We start from the raw sequence: 18,630 nt of genomic DNA, 5'->3' as shown, positions 1-18,630 counted from the left end.
AAAGTACTATAAAAAATGAAGATTGTCAACATAAAAGAATCAAATAATTACTGGAATACAAAACAGTAGTTAAAAAAGAAAACAGCTATCAATATTTGAGATATATATAATCGATTAAAAAACATTAATCAGTCAAAATGTAAATAAAAATTTATAACAAGAAAAAAACCAACTTTTTGGCATCCATTTATTGCAATGTAGTCAAGTCAAAACATGTAATTGAAATTATATCTAAAATCAGTCAGTATAATGCTACATGTATGCATACATGTACGAATATAATCTCATTTTTTTAATTGTATGCTGATATAAAAAAAAATGAAAGTTAAAATTCTCATTGCATCAAAATTTGATTAAACATTATACAACATAACACAGTCAATCACATACCTTCTTAATTTAAAAATGTTTCCATTAAACTTGCTTTTGAAATAATAGTCAGTTCATTGAATTGCATATGTGTAAACGAAGTTTTTTTTAACTTTGCTCCCGTTTACCCTATAAGAACCAGAACATAACATGTTTCCAATTTTCCAGTGCCAGCAACAAATTTAATATATTTATGGTGCGGTTAAATAGCCATTTCTATAGATATAGACTGTTTTGCCGGCTTGACATGAGATATTTTAAATAGAGCCGGCAAAATAGCCACTGCCTTATTTATTCTGTATATGTTTTTATATTCGACAAAAAGCCCTTCAACACGAATTCCTAGCTTCAAGATCATGTGAAACCAGGCACACACCAAATCACAAACATGCCAACTAAAGATGGTTTAGCGCAGATCAGCAAGGTACACATACAACATTTGCGCAACAGATACCGTAGCACCAGCTCAGTCACTGAAATGCTGCAAACACTAAATTGGAAAACTCTTGAAAAAAGGCGAATAATAACACGCATTTTCTTCTTCTGCAAATTCGTACACCATCTTGTAGTCCGGCATATACCCGACTGATCTTCTCATACAATCTATACAAGAACACGACAACATTCACATACTATTTATTCTTTCACACCTATACATACCACTAAAGACAATGGAACCCTTCTTCTAGTAGAAAACTAATTTAAGCATTTAAATGAAGTCTACAAAGTTTACAGGTTTAATCAAAATGTATAGTACAAAAACTATAATTATTTGTAAAAAAAAGCTGAAGCGTCTTTCTGTTTCTGTGTTTTAACTGTGTTAGCTACTGATAATATGTCAGCAGAGATTATAATTGGTCATGGTAAAGTTTGAAGCTTCTTTTTTCGTTCTGTTTTAGCAGTTATTATGTTAGCAGTGAATGGTTATTTGTAAGGCCGAAGCGTTTTTTCTGTTTCGGTGTTAGCTGTTGATATATTAGCAGTTGTTTTAATTTGTAAAGATCAAGGCATCTTCTTTGTTATAGGTTAGCTGTTGGTATGTTAGCAGTTGTCACAGTATTATTTGTATTTGTGTTTCTGTATTATCTGTTGGTATGCTAGCAGTGAAGGGTTATTTTCTGTAAAGATCGAGTCGTCTACTTGTTTCTGTGTTATTTAAGCGTATGTTAGCAGCTTTTATTATTTGTATTTGTGTTTCTGTGTTATCTGTTGGTATGCTAGCAAATATTTATAAAGATCGAGGTGTCTTATTGTTTCTGGGTTAGCTGAATTTATTACTTGCTCGTTCATTTTCTTAATGAAAATTTGCAGTTGGAACCTGCCTCATTGGAATATTTTTTCAATGACATTTTTGTGTCGCTTCAATCTGTATTGTCAGTCTGAACAATAACAAGCTTATATAACTATGCATGGCAGTTTCTAACATCTGACCCAACTGTTTAAATTACAAATCATTTATATAACTATATTTGGAAATTGGAAAGATAACTGCTATCGCTTTTCCTAAAGATGAAAATTCACGTACCCGGACTTTCCACATCCATTTATTAAATTGAAACGAATTACTGAAACGCCAAAGGTCTAAAACTCTGGTTAACTTTATTCCACATATTACATCACCGTCGAATGTATTTTGGCAAGTTAATAAAAATCTTATCGCAATTAATTTTCTTGTACAGATTATTACCGACAATTGCACAACAAGATTTTCTATAGAACTGTCTATTTTGAGTTATTTACGATGGTTCTTAACAACCTTAAAATAGTATATATATAAAATTCAACAAATAAATATTTGTAATTTAAGGTTTAGAACTAATCAGAAGAAAAACCAGGGGATAAATTAAATCTACAGTATTTATACTGTAAGTATATGTATATTTAATTTTGAAATAAATAACACCCAATAATAAATAAATGGAATACAAAAAAAACTAGATCAAAATTTATCAATTACCGCAAATATGGTCTATTAATAATAGTAATAATGAAGTGTGCAGTCATAGATTTCCTAAAACTGAATAGAAATCAACTGTTTTGTTCTAAAGGCTTAAATCAGAATTATTTGTTTAAATCTTACAGAGATAAGCGGATTTTTTCCCCTTCAAATAAACTAGAATTTTGATTTTAAGCATTTTCAGAACAAAATTACAACAGTATTTATAAGTAATAATTTCTGCGCTATTGCTATTCGTGGCTATTTTGCTATGATTGAGAAAGCGGGAATGCTAGGAGAGAAACACCGAAATTCGACAGGAAGAATCAAAAAGAAGTTTTTGTATGTGCAAATCTGATGACAATTCCGTTGTATTATCATGTATATATTTTTATACCTAACAATACATATCAATGTTCTGGATCTTATGTGTATTTGGATTGTAATAATTTTGCTTATTTTGCCACCGTGTTAGGCAAATTAAACATTTGTCTGTCTGTCTGTCTGTCTGTCTGTCTGTCTGTCTGTCTGTCTGTCTGTCTGTCTGTCTGTCTGTCTGTCTGTTTGTTCGTTTTTTGTTTTTGTTTAAATTTAGTCTAGTAAAGGCAAAATAAGGCATATACTCCAAGATTCAGGCAATATATATTAAAGATAAAGTAATTCATAAAATATCTTCCGCGGTTTTTGGCTAAAAAAAAGAGCAGTGTGTTCATGTGAAGGAAATCAAAATGTACTATAGTATTCGATACCTATATAGTCTAAATACTCATATGGACCGGCCCGTGAATAACCAAGCGAGTATGATACTAATATGCTTCAAATACTAAACTTAGTCCTCCGTGCATGTTTTTATGTTCATTATGGAATTCGTAACTTATAACCTAATGGTCTTAACTGACCACCATAATTAAATGAAGACTGTTCATCGGCATTTCAATTAAATAAATAATGCAAACAAACAAAAAAAGTTTAGTTATACATTTGTACAGTTATCTTACTGTTTTCTGAACAATGTAGTTCAGTATCACTGTTTCAAATGATTCTTTACAGTATTTTCTTGTAGCTTACTTGTAATCACAAGTTTAAAATGAGATAAAATAGAATAGATTATTTATTTCAATTTGATCGTAAAACTTTTGGTATACCGTTTTATAATCATGAAAGATCAGATGTTGCTTTTTTATTTTTTATTTCAAGTTCCTCGAAAACTGTATCGCTGTCTTTTATAAACTCGCAAACATGTACTTGCATGTTTATTGCTTTGGGAACAGGGCTTTGGTAGTTCAATGCCATATCTCTAGTTATTGTTTCCTTAATAAGGTCACGTCGACTTGTAATTGGTGTCTGTTCGTCCGTCCGTCCGTCGACACTCATTTTTTTTTATCATAGCTTACGATAAGTTCAGATTTTCTAAACTGATTTTAATTTGCTAAATGTATATATGAGGTTATATCTAGAATGAAACGTCCCTGTCAGTTTTTGTAGAAATAATATGCATAAAAAAACCTTCTTAGTTTCTAGGAGATTAAAAGACCTCACAACTTTTTATATAAATTTTCGAGTCCTTCATGTCGTATATCGATGCAAAATTACCATAAGCAAGGAATTGTTGCGTTTGGACATTTCACTGTCATCAAAAGGCGTAATAGCAGCGGTAAAATAATTGAACGATTCGATTTGATTCAAGATTCAAAATTGTATCAGAGCCTAATCTCGTTTTATATACAAAGATACAGTATATACACAATATAATTCAAACAATCTACTGGTCCAATTAATAAGCTAAAGCAACTATTGGTAACCATATCGTAACACTCGTCATTTTGAAATAAAAACACACATTTGTCGTCATCATAGAAGTTATAAGAACAGTGCTCGACTGTGGCGCTGTTATTTCTGTTTATACGTGTTTAGCATAAAGGAATTGACTAATCTACACTTACACACAATCTTATCAAATTATTTTTTACTATTTAACTAAATTTGGTCGTTTAAAAAAAATTTGATTGTGGATTTATCTGCTCTTATAAAGCCTTCTTTTGTAATGAAATGCGTATGGTAGATATTTATCTTGTAACTATTTCATACGTTTCGGCAATAACTTTTATCGACAGGTTTTTAGGTATTCATATGGGCACCAATAGTATCCCTGTACTATCAGACTCTACCATGTACTGTTATGAATCACATATTATGACCAAACTCAATAATAAAACCCTGTATAAATTCGATTTCTATAAATAAACTGCCAAACTTTAGACAAAAAACTTACTTGAAATAAATAAAAAAAATTAACAACAGCAACTGTCTTTTTTCTAGCTATAGCTTCTGTTAGTTTTACAAGACCAACTTTACGCAAACATTTACGATAAAATGAACGATTTTCCGTTCCTTATTGTAAATTTTCCTTTTTTTGGGGGACCATCTTATCATAGAGGTGTTTACATACTCATTCGCTATGTGCGTGTCTGTAGTAACGCTTTGGACTTCAATGAACGCCGTGCAATGCAATGCCAAAATAAAAGTATTGACAGGCAGTACGATATTTAGGATTTAACCTTATAATAAATATATGTATAATGTTATATGTAGATAAAGCAATCTCTATATAGAAAATGAACGTGAATGTGCATTGATACATCCCAAAAAGAAACATTTAAAAAGAATAGTTTCGTTTTAATTTCTTGATGACATAAAATCGATATTTGTGCCAGAGTAAACAATATTCAATGATTTTATTACAATGCTAATAAGTTAAATTGAACGAATAAGTTTGTTTAAAGGTTCAATTAATGTACACGTATTTTCACACAGTGATTACCTCTATACTAATAGTACAATATTACTGTTCAAATTAGGATGTGAAATACCGTTTTTATATGTTTATATGTTTATATGTTTATAGGTACAGCAAACTTTACTAATAACATCTTTGTAACTGTAAAATAATTAAGTATTTTATATAAAAGATTTTACATTAACTTAACTTTATCCTCTACGTTCCTTGTGGAATATAGGGCTGCCACGGTCGCTTTCCATCTTACTTTATTTTGGCTATTCCTTTTGCTTCGCTTGTGCCTTGATCTTCTCCAGCTGTGAAATGGTCTTCTGGTCTCTGATGTCCTTGAGGGTTCCATTCTAATTCCTGTATAGTGATGGTACCTACAGGTTTTCTGAAAGTGTGCCCGATCCAATTGTCATGTTCTTCTCTTTAGCTGTTTAATTGCTAGTTCCTGGTTGGTTCTTTCCCATAAGCATTTGTTACTAATAGTTTCTGGTCACCAGCATTTACAAATTTGGCGAAGGCATTTGTTGATAAAAACCTGGATTTGATGTTGTACCCCTGCTTTAAATCTCCAGGTCTCTGCACCATAAAAAAGGACTGATTTTTCGTGTTGAAAATTGGTGTTTTCTGTAAATGCTTTTGATTTCCAAACTGGCTTCAGCATAGCAAAAGCTTGTCGAGCTTTACTTATTCTTGTCCTGATGTCTGCACCTGTCCCACCAGTTCTATCCATGATGCTTCCTAAATGAGTAAATTGGTCTACTTCTTCAATACCTTCAATTGAAACTGGTCCTCCTTTTCTGGTCTTTACTTTCATAATTTTTGTCTTCTTGATGTTGATTTTTAGCCCTAGTTTTTTGGAGTTTGATGGTTTTGACTCTCATGTCTTTCAAACAGTGAGATAAAAAGTAAAATCACTAAAATACTGAACTTAGAGGAAAATCAATTCGGAAAGTCCATAATCACATGGCAAAATCAAATAACAAAACGTATCAAAAACGAATGGACAAGAATTGTCATATTCCTAACTTGAGCTAGATCATCTGCAAAATCTAGGTCTTCTTGCCTTTGTACGAAGTTTCGCTGTATACCTCTTGGTGTAGTGTCTAGTGCTTGCTTAGTTACCCAGTCTATAGTTATCAAGAGTTGTGTAGGGGAGAGTTGGTAGCCTTGTTTCACGTCAGTATTTACATGGAAAGGATTGGTGAATGATGATTGATGTATAACATGTACTTTAAAATCCTCGTACAACGCCTTGATCATGTTCACAATTTATGTTTGGCATACCATAATGGCTTAGCAGTTGCGAATGCCCTTTCAAAATCGAAAAAGTTGATGTAGAGGGAGGATTGCCATTCTACTGATTGTTCAATTATGGTACATATAGTGTTGCTATTTGGTCAGAGCTGCTTCTGTTTAATCTGAAACCTGCTTGTCTCTTAGTACCAGACCAATTGCATCTTTGATTCGGCTGAGTATAATTTTGCACAGTATTTTACTAGCTACTGATAGAAGTGTAATGCCTCTCCATTTCTCACATAGCTCCTTTCTTTGGAAGCTTCACTAACAAACCCTTTAACCATTCTGTTGGTATCTTTTCTTCCTGCCAGATTTTATTCAGGAGTTTGTACATGTATTCTATCATTTCATTGCCTCCAGATTTGAAAACTTCAGGTGGTATTTCATCTATGCCTTCAAATTTTCAATTTTGAGTGATTTGCTGGCCTTTTTCACTTCATATTTCTTGATATTATCTAATTTTATGTACAAATCTACCACCGCTGGCTCTACTCTTACTGATTGGCCTGGTTCTGGTCTATTTATGACATTATCAAAGTATTCATTCCATCTTTCCATCTTTTCATTAAGATTGGTTAGGACTTTTCCATCTTTATCCTTTACTGGTTTAGACTTAGCTGTTTTACTTCAACTCAGAGTTTTGGTGATATTGTACAAGGTTTTGATGTCGCCCTAATTTGCAGCAAATTCTGCTTCTGTTGCAGGGTCATTTACATATTCTCTCTTGTTTTTCGTACAGCACGTTTGAACTTCTTTGTTGAAAAACTGTCGTGTGTTTTGTTCTTTTTGTTTCTGAGCACTTGTTCTTGCATTGTTTACCTTTGCCTTCATTTTCCTTCTCTCTTCTATTTTATCCCATGTTCCATGTGACATCCAATCTTTCTTTTTGTTAGTTTTTCTTCCAAGTACATCTTCCCATATTTCTTTGATGATGTCTTCTCACTTCCCATTCATTATTTATGTCCAGGTCTGGCCCACCTTTAAGTACTTCAAATCGGTTTCTGAGCTCGATTTGGAATTGATCTTTGAGATGTAAGTCTTTGAGCTTCTCCACATTATACTTTATACGTTTTTTGTTCGAATTTGGTTCCTTTTGCACGTTTTATTTTTACTTTGGCTATGTTAAGATGGTGGTTTGAGCTGACATCAGCTCCTTTCATAACTCTAACGTCTTGTAGTGAGCTTCTCCATCTCTGACTTATTATGATGTGGTCAATCTGATTTTTTGCTTTTCCATCAGGTCTCCTTGTGTATTTTCTTATGTGGAAATAAACTGCCTCCAATCACAAGCTCATTCATCTCACATAATTCAACTAGCTTTTCTCCATTCTCATTTACTAAATATTTCTCCTAGACCATGTTTTCCTAATGTTTTCTCTCTGTCTTTGTTCTCTTTTCCAATCTTCGCATTCACATCACCATGACTATTTTGATGTCTCTTCTGGGGATGTTGTCCCAAACATGTTGTAGTTGTTCATAAAACATTCCTTTACAATTGGTTGGTGCATAACACTGTATGATAGTTATGTTTTGGCACTTAAATTTTAGTTTCACCCACATTATTCTCTCACTTACTGGTTCCCATTCCACCAGGCCCTTCTTTGATTTGTTGGAAAGCATTACTGCTACTCCTTTGGTGTGGTAATCGTTTTCATTTTGGTTTCCCGAGTATAGAATCTCATCACCTGTTACAAGTGTCAAAACTCCACTTTGGTTCCATCTTGGTTCATTTATGCCAAAAGATATAGGAAGACGTGGTGTGAGTGCCAATGAGACAACTCTCCATTCAAATAACAATTTAAAAAGTAAACCATTATAAGTTAAAGAACGGACTAAAGTATGTTTATATCATAGTTTCTCATCTCATCTCATTTGCATTAAAACAACTTCTGCTCCAACCCTAGAAGGGCAAGCATGTTTAACGACTTCATTAGTTTTTGTAATCATCTTTTTTTTTATACAGGGCAAGGTAATTAGCCTGACGCCAAACACCCTTACAAGGAGGGCCAGGGTTTGTTAATCAAGGTTTTCTTCCTTTAGATAAGCTGCTAGCCAAAGCTTATGATTTCCATCTAGCCATTGGTTTTGTAACCTCTTTCAACTGATTTAAAAAGATTGTTTTTATGTTATGCTGTTGCACCCACTGTCCCACCGAATATTAGCGTGCCTACAAACACGTTTAATCCTTTCATTTTATGCATATGCTTGTTCAAAGCAGGAGCATGTAATTCAATGATTTTCGTTACATGCTGTAATCATATTTTCGTTTCACAAAACAGGCCGTTTGGTGTTCTCGTTTGAATCGTTTGATATTTGTCACAGTCACTCTTTCTGGGTATAGAACATGACATACCTGGGCTTCTCTCTTGCTCAATGTCGAACTTTTAGCGCTTGTTTTTATGCATATCTGTGTTTGTCGAGAATGCATAGCGACGTTCAACTCGGTGCTCGAAGTTGAATCAATGCTACGCTTTCTTTACTAACGAAAGTGGAAAATACTGAGTAATGAACAAATGTACGTATATCTACCAATTCTAGCACTGCATGGTATTAATTCTCAATACATGAATACATTCATTTTTTTCTAACCTCCAGGTCACAAATAAACCAAGTAAACAATGTTCCTGTTGGTATTTTTAACAGTGATCTTTACCATTTCCTTGTGTCATGGTTGTAGCCAGAGGAACACAGTATCTATTGAAGACAATCTTAAAACATCTCATCTTGTCGTAGGTGCAACGATCATTGGTGAAAATGTTACTTTTTATAAGGCAAATGTGTTATGTGTGATTAAGAACAGCAAGAGATTAAATGAACGATATGTATTAATTCCAAAAGAAGGTATGTAGAACTTTATATCTAGGTTACCTTTTAAATATATGTGAAAAAAAATCTGTGACCAAGAGCTACGGAGTTGAAACATTCAAGTATACGGACGAGACAACCTATTGTTCTTATAACCATCCGTTTTGACGGCAAAAGTTACGGAAATAAACGTTTATAATTATCGACAATAATGGCCATATGGTACGTTTTGTTTAAAAGTCAGTTAACCAGAAACCAACAGTGGATTAGGGTATATTTACCATTCCTGAGCACCTAATAGCGCCCCCAGTTTTTGATGGGGTTCATGTTGCTCAGGCTGTAAGTTGTTACGCAGTGTTTTACGTCTCGTCCTTTTTCTTTAAAAAATTTAATCGGAAGGTTACAAGACCTTGTTGATAAATATTTTGTATCAACTTCACAAATAATACATGATGGTCTAGGTGTATAGATTCTGTGCACTGACGTTGTTTATCATCTTAATAACGTGTTAAATTGTTCTTTTTTTGTCTTTGTTCTATTATTAATATTATGTTTACTGTTTGTTCTGTTTTTGATGATACTCATAAGACGTGGCTCGGTACTTAAACATCCCGTCAATGTATTTGTATTATCTTTCTTTTTTGCTGATGCTGTGATCGTGTGAGTTATGCTCCTTTGTACATGTGATCACAAAATTAGAGAAACAATTGTTGTTCTATTTGGAGTAACTTTTTTACTACAAGTGCGGTTGATATAGATAACAAACAAGCACCCAAAAAGATAAAAGAACAATAGATATCCATAAATGTAGAGTACACATTAAGTTGGATCAATTAAACTTATACAACTAGCCAAAAAGAAAGCATATGTAAAATTTGAGTTATGGTTCTTTACATATAAGGAAACTTAATAAAAATACACTTCTGTAAATAGAAAAATTAGAGCACGATCAAGCACTCTCCCGTCATTGAGTTATGCTCCTTTGTACATGTGATCACAAAATTAGAGAAACAATTGTTGTTCTATTTGGAGTAACAGCAGAAAAATCTTGAATACGCTATCTTATTTTATACTAATATAAGTCAAATATATGACACCTTTTTCTATATGCGCCACATGGAAAAGAACAGTTTTTGCAGAAGTAAAAAGACAGTCTTATTTCACATTTACCAGAAGGAGCTCCAATCGACAACGTTCTTTTATTGTTGAAATCATGCGTAGATACATAAACAAATTAGAAAACCTGGTATGATTGCCCTTGACACGATCATTCTTCAAAAAAGGGAGATGTGGTATGATACTCACCCAAACGAGACGACGACAATCAAGCAAAGTGACTATGTTATCCTGATTCAAAACTAAATTGATTTTGAAAATGGCTTTGTAACCGTTGAGAAGACGTTGAGTATAAGAATCAATTGATGTTAAAACTGATGTATTTTTTTTCTGCAGGTACTCACAGTGATGGACTATGTTTTGAAAACAACTTCGAGTATTATACAAAGTACATACTATTCTTAAGAGAGCTTGTACCGAGTGCACCTTTATATAGGACGTACAGCGCTGAGCTGCCTTATAGTAGACTCACAGAAATGAAAGATATCTGTGAAAATTCAAACATATGCGAAGGTAAACTTTTATTTTCATATATATTTTTTTCAAATGAACGAAAACAGACAACTTAAAAACAACCATTTGAAGTCGGAAACAAATTTGTTTATAAGGTTAAAGGTCATAATATAGTTGTCTGCCATAAGCATTAATTCATTAGTAGAATCATTTTCATAACAGTGTAGACAAGACCATTTCTTGGCGCGCTTAGGTTTTTCAGATTACTGGGTCAGATGTCTGTAACACCTACTTTACAAATCGTATGTGTTATAGGCACTTTAAATATGGGGTCGCCAAAGGTTCTAACGCATGAATAAAACAATACGAATAAATAGCAGAAAACCTAACTAAACCTCGTGTGTTGATTTCAATGTTGAATACTTAATCCTTTTTTTTTTCTTCTCGCGCATCTGCATAAATACTTCACTTTTTTATTCTTTTTAAATTCCCACTGGAAGGCCTCTGACAGACTGAGTGTCAGAGAGTAAAATCACTGTTATCGATATGGAAGCCGAAGACAAAATGCAACACGTGTTATAGGAAAATGATTCAGTATAATTACCAACATAAGTATTGCGGTTTTTCACGCTGTTATGAAAATTATTCTACAGTGCCTCGTGATATTTTTTTTTAAATATGGTACTTTCCAATTGTGTCTCTATTTTACCTCAAAATATATATTGAAAGATGAAAGTTGATTATTGTTTGTCGCTTCTTGACAAGTTCCTGTAAATTTTGAGAGAAATGAGTATCGAATGTTCTTTGTCAATACATATAAAAAGAAGATGTGGTATAATTGCAAATGATACAACTGTCCACAAGAGAGCAAAATGACACAGACATTAACAACTTTAGCAGAGTCAGGCCACCGTACGGTCTTCAACAATGAGCAAAGCCCATACCGCCTAGTCAGCCATGAAAGGCCCCGATAAGGCAATGTAAAATAATTCAAACGAGAAAACTAACGACCTTATTTATATACAAAAAAAAAAAGAACGAAAAACAAATATGTAACACTTATATAAACAAACGACAACCACTGAATTACAGGCTTAATGTACTTTCAATTAAAAACCTATTATAATCAAATTATCACAGTATCACAACTGGTGTAAAAGAAATAAAAAGTAAAGCAGAACCAAAAACTAAAAACAAAAACAAAGAAGCAAATTGAGTCAATAGCAAATGAAATAACGTGACAAAACATTCCAATTTATTCATTCAACATTTTGTACTTTATGTATTCAATAATTTGGTAATGCAAATTAAAAAAAAAAATATTCTCACGATGCGATTTCGCGTGTTTCGGAAAATTGAAAAATATTTGCATGAACAATGGGATTATCGGTTAAAAAACCCCATTAAGTTGAAGCAAATGCATGTTTGTCTATTTACAGAAGGTAAAGATAGCTGCTTCAGTGGGACAGGAACTACAATACGATTAGTGTGGACAATTATGTGTGTTCCTATGGTACTGATGTACCTCGGATATTTTACATGAGAAGCATACTAGAAAGAAAGACATCGTTTAACATTTTGAATAGTTTAATTGAGAAACATATTTTTTTTAACCAAGAGAAAACATTGTGCATATTTAATTCATGTTGTAAAATCACATCGTTATAATCAAATATTAATTTATCTTTTCCACATAATGTGTTCATTTAGAAAGAGGTAGTGATCAATTCGTTGTATTAATTAAGTTTAAATTTACAACATTTCGACGTATTTTTGAAAACCTTTCCACACTATAATTGTCTTAAAAAAACAAACTTTGGTCGATTTTGACCAAAAAAGTTCGATATTTTTTAAACAAAAAAGAACAATTTCCTATAACCAAAACTAAAATTCTATTATAGTTTTTCTGATACTTGCATTCATCTATGCAATTCAATGCAAATAAAGAACCATCAAAATCCAAACAAATAAAACCCCACAAGATTTGCCATAATGAAACTGTTTTAAAATTGTCTTATTTTGTTTTATACTGAGTACATTTTTTAATGGATATATACATATGAAATAAATTGAGTATATAGTAGCCTACCTTACGGATTTTTACCTTGTGAGTGCAGAAGATACAGCATTGAAATTAATGCAGCCTGTTCAAAAGGTAGATTTTGGGCTGACTTGCCTCTAATTTTGGCAAAAAAATATATGATAATGATATGAAAAGGTATGTCGAGATTTAGAAATTCACTGAAGGCATGGACAATATTATGTTATTTCGACTTACAACAATCTTTCGCCAAATATCTATATACACCGTTATATTTATGTAATATATGTAGTATAATAACTATTATTTTGTTCTTTTATGTTACCAAGGATTTGTATACTATACAAATCCTTGATGTTACAAAGAAATGTCAGATTGTATTTTTTTTTCAAAGTACAAAATCTTCTCTCTTTAACAAGTGTCATTCTCCTATTAACAGATAAAAACTAATATGAACAGCATCTATTTTACTGTAAACTTGCGTGTGTCCAGATTGGTCCTGAAGGGACAAGTATAAACAGAGATAACGAAATAACTTAATGACAATTTTACTACAAACGATGTCAAAATGGCGACAATAATGTATGATTGTCGTTAGATCTTGTAAATTATGATTAATTGTAGTATGTGAACGGACGGTGCTTAACCTTGGGCTAGCCATGTTTACAAACAAAACAGAAAAAGGTGGATTTTGTCAAATCCACCTAAATTTTGTCCATTATCTAAGACACTTGAAATAAAGATATCAAAACAGTCAATTTCCTTAATTATCCACATAACTTTGATTTAAGAGAATCAAGACATAAAAACACTAAAATATTGATATACAAGGTACCATGTTTCGGGGAATACATTATTTTGTATCATCGGCTCGTAAACTATTCCTCAAATTTGCTTATCAGTCTATATTCACCGTATTATATTATCATTGTCCTTAAATTACAAGAAGCGAAACCATCAGAAGGTACAAAGGTTTCGGGTAAATGATTTGATAATGTTTGTGCAAAAAAATTTCCAACGTACAAATTGCAATTTTCTTTTCTTTTACTAGTTTGTGACATATTCACAGAAAGACGCCATTTCTTCAGATGGAATAAAAGTTTGGGAAAATGAAATAAAATATCAACACGAATTTGACCCCCCCCCCCCCCCGAGATGTTTTATCGATTATTTTCTTTAAAAAAAACAGTATGACTAACTTCTGAAACAGATGTATTATTTCTATACATACAATGAAGGACTAAAGTGTGTTTATGCACGTCCGTTACAAATACTGTTCATCAGAACCTAAAAATATATAATAGAATAACAAAGGATCTGGGGTATCTATCCATGGAACAAAATCAGTTTATGCACAACATACAAAGAGAAAAAGAACATAGCAGTTTTTGCCAAAGTAACATCATCTCATGTTCTAATCAGTTATATTGGTCGCATTCGCAGCTTTATAACAACAACTGCTTTCAAAACACTAGTGCACAGTCTAGTAACACCCAGACTTGATTATTGGAATATTCTACTGAACGGTATCAACAAGACTACATTTAACAGATTACAAAAAGTACAAAATACAGCACCTCGTCTTATCGCCAAGACAAGAAACCATGAACATATTACAGCGATACTTGCTGATTTACATTTGTTACCCGTCCAATAAAGACCACAATACAAAATACTGACTTATGTGTACTGCGCTTTAAATGGCATTGGCCCTGCTTACATTCAGGAACTAGTCAATCTACACGTGCCAAACCGATCTTTGTGTTCATGTTTCACAAAACTACTCACCGTTCCATAAGTGAGGACGAAGACGTACGGTGAAAGACAATTTGATTGGGCAGCGGCATCTCTATGGAACAATCTCCCGAACAGTTTAAGACAAAAATGCAAGTCCCTAGAGTGTTTTAAAATACAGCTAAAAACTAATTTTTATCGCATTGCTTTTAATTATAATATATAGATGGAATTCTCTTCTCTTTTACGGACTTTTTTACTCTTTGTATTTCGTTTTAGAGTTTTTGCTTTTTCCGCATGCTTTTAGCCTATATTGTTTAGGAAATAATTCCTTCATGTCATGCTCTATGCTCATTTTAACATGGGTAGGCATTATATTTGTCGATATTTTACACTGAGCGTTAGCGAGGTGTAAAATGTGGTCAAATATAATGCCTACCCATGTTAAAATGAGCATAGAGCATGACATGAAGGAATTATTTCGATTCTTACATGACAAATACAGTATATTTATAGGTCGAAGCGTACGAAAATACCGTAAGACTGTTTGGGTGTTCCCGTTTCCTCCTCGAGGAGTTTGTATATTACATTTCATATTTGATAAGTTTAAAAACTACGACCAGGATAGATATATGTTGTTTGATAAAAATATATAATAAAGTTTATGCTTGCTGCTTAAATGTAGATATTTAAAAGGATAACGATGGAAATAACATTAATATAAAAAGTGCGTGCGCATGTGTCAAACATATTTTTTGTGCTCATTAGAACACGGCTTTGTTAACAAAGCGTAATAAGGACGTCATATTAGAATAATTTTTAATTCTTTGTTTTAACATGTATTTCGTATTGACCTTTTATTTCATGGTAGGCATTTTTTATTTCAGTATTTGAATCTGACACGATGTATTTTTTATGTTTTATGTTATTGTCATTGATTTGTTTAAATTACCATGTGAATGTACAGCGGCTTAGAGTAATTTTTATTTTTTATATAGGGCGCTTTATAAATTTTCATTATTAATATTATTTATTCATTCATCCAACTGTCATTTTGGTGTATTTGTTGGATTAGTGTATCATAATGTTATTCTTTTTGTCGATTTTCATTCTCATTTTTATGCTGATGTTGTTTAAAGAGCCCATGCATTTTAAAAATAGATCAATGCAAGCTCATTGATCCTTTAAATAAACTTCTGAATAAAACACATTTTCAATGTCTTTCGAGATTGTTTTTCTCGGTACTAACATTGAAAAATGTTAAAAAAACCTAAGTAGATGTATTTCTAAAAATTAAAAAAACGTATGTTCCAATGCAACCTGTCGATACTGTGAACTATAATAGTTTAGCACTGCATAAGGTTGTACTTTTCTCAGAGTGCATATGACGCAATTATACTAAATACGTTGGATGCGTACTGATTGATACTTTTGTCTAGTAGAATACTATTTATCTATCACTGTATATTTCGGTGGTTGTGATTGGTTTATGTCTGTCATATTTGTTTTTGGTAAATTGTTTTTTTACTAAGTTATAGGCCTTTTGCTTTCTCAATTGAATTGTTCATAGTTTCATGTCGCAGCCTCTTATAAAACCGATTGTACAGTATGGGTGTTCTCATTGTTGAAGGCCATACGATGGCCTATAAATGCTTAAATCCACTGGATTTGAACTTTGGTTGATATAGTTGTCTCATTGGCAATCATACCCCATATCCTTATTTTTATATATACGGTATGCGTTTTTATCTATGTTGAAAGCCGTACGTTACAGTGTCGGTATAGGTCACGACAATATGGTCTTATCTACTCACAGAATACATTTGAATAGACCACGAGTGTGTAAAAATCATTTCTATATACAATATATATATATAACAATATATATACAACTCGTCTAAATATCAACCCAACAATGTTAGATCTGTAAATTTGCTTTCGCAAATTTTTGGTTCTTCCCTCGCCGGGATTCGAACCCATGCTACTGACGTACTTATGTATATAACAATATATATATATATATATATATATTGCACACTGCTAGAAAGTAAGTGTTTTACTCGCTATATATATCAAGCAGGCTCTTAGTTAGTGGGCTCTTGTAAGGGTTGTGGAAACAAACGATGTCTGACTTGCAAACAAATACTGATTACCCAGACTTTTAACAGTCACTCCACTGGTACAGAATACACTATATTTTGCAATGTTAATTGCAAGACTACAAATGTTGTGTATCTCCTACAGTGTAAATGTGGTAAACAGTATGTTGGCGAGTCAGAACAGCCGTTTCACAAACGAATGAACGGTCATCGTAGCGACTACCAATGCAAGCCAGACCTCCCTCTTAGTCGACATTTGAGATCCTCTGGCCACACTAAGGCAGATCTCAATCGACTGACCATTACTATCATTGACCACAACTCTGCTTGGTCTAGGGAGGATAGACTTACTCGGGAAAGATTCTGGATAAGAAAATTAACAACTTTGGCACCAAATGGGATAAATGAAAAGATGTAGTTCGACATCATGCAGTGCTTCACATCTGGGTTATACTACTTATTATTACAGCCTCTGTTTCTATTTCTTTACCTTACTCATCTCTAAAATAAATCTGTTGAATATAACAATTTAGATTGCTTATTTTTTTGAGGGATGTATAAGTACCAAGCCACGTTCAACTAGTTTACTTTAGTCAAAATTTATTATTATATTTTAACGGCCGTTGGTTATTAACATATCAGACTCTAATGTAACTATACTACCGTTGTCAAATCTGAAATATTGACAAATTTAGACCGTTCAGTGCTGTTTATTTGGAATTCTAACTGACGCAATCTTTCTTGTAACATCATAATTTTAGATACCGTTAAAGCTTTGGAGTTGTGCTAGTTCATATCGCACATTATTTTTTTTTAATTTAAAGCATATATTTGAACTCTCTGATGTAAATAGTCATATAACCTATGTCGTGTTTAACACATTTTTAGAACTGTGCAAGCGTCTTACCTGATGTTCGGTTTGACCTTTTTAATTGTATAAACTTCAAGATTGTAACAGCTTAATCTAAGTAGACTGATAATTGATTCATTCAACATCACAATCATATATACTGATGAAGGATATCTGTTATCCGAAATATTTATAAATAATTACATTTATAGTTCCTTTTTGTGTTATTGGTGTTGTTATGTACACTTTTTAGGCGTTTATATATATATATATATATATATACAACTCGTCTAAACATCAACCCAACAATGTTAGATCTGTAAATGTATATATATGAAACCAGAGAAAAGTCCGGCGAGCATCGCATTTCGTCTTGTTTTTAAAGCTCGCACCTGTTTGCATACTTCCGAAAATGTATATATAGTGTATATAGAAATGATTATAGGCTATTTCTATTTCACAATTGTTCATGTGTTGGTAAGACGATATAGCAACGTATTGGACCGATCCATGAAAACACAAGATTTACTAAACTAAACAATAAAATTGAGAATAGCAATGGAGAATGTGCATGTCAAAGAGACAACAACCTGACACGAGCATCCCAAGGCCACCAATGGGTCTTCAACACAGCCGCGGTGATAACCATCTTTGAACAGTTTTATATACACGGACTTAATTTTAAATATGTATCCCTGTCTTCAGATTTTGTTTCAATTTTGAACCATATCTTTTTTTAAAACAAAGAGTGTTATCCATGACTGCTGTTATACCAGATATGATGAGTTGCTCGTATAAAAGTTTTGCTAATGTGACTTTACGTTGGGTTGGAACTACTAGTTTTTGGTTTACAAGTTTTAAGCTATCAAATGAATAACAACCACCATGTCTCAGTTTTTCTCACTTGATTTAGGACAGATTCAATTTATAATTATAATATTTCTATTACCAGAATCATGTGTACAGTATACGTGTGTGTTTATAATAAAATATTGAATACGCAGTTTCAATAAATTAAATTATGTTTAGTCACATAAAAAGTGCAAATGAACCGATCTCCAAAATATGGCATAAAAGGTTCTAAATATTATTTTTTATATATTTAGCGATAATTGCAACAGTACACAGACAAAATAATAGAGT

At 32.5% G+C, this 18,630-nt stretch overlaps 1 protein-coding gene across 1 annotated transcript; it reads left to right on the top strand.

Annotated features, from left to right (window-relative positions):
* The first annotated feature begins 2,188 nt into the window (after positions 1–2,188).
* On the top strand, positions 2,189–12,316 carry LOC134710320 (uncharacterized). Its single transcript, XM_063570646.1, has 4 exons — positions 2,189–2,234; positions 8,985–9,230; positions 10,647–10,823; positions 12,203–12,316. Exons 2-4 carry the CDS (start codon positions 9,008–9,010, stop codon positions 12,304–12,306), a joined length of 504 nt encoding a protein of 167 aa, XP_063426716.1. The 5' UTR covers positions 2,189–2,234; positions 8,985–9,007; the 3' UTR covers positions 12,307–12,316.
* The last annotated feature ends 6,314 nt before the right edge of the window (positions 12,317–18,630 follow it).

Source organism: Mytilus trossulus, chromosome 1 (genome assembly GCF_036588685.1).
Source record: "Mytilus trossulus isolate FHL-02 chromosome 1, PNRI_Mtr1.1.1.hap1, whole genome shotgun sequence".
NCBI lineage: Eukaryota > Metazoa > Mollusca > Bivalvia > Mytilida > Mytilidae > Mytilus > Mytilus trossulus.
The sequence above is the reverse complement of the archived record's forward strand: the minus strand, read 5'-3'. Positions and strand labels throughout refer to the sequence as shown.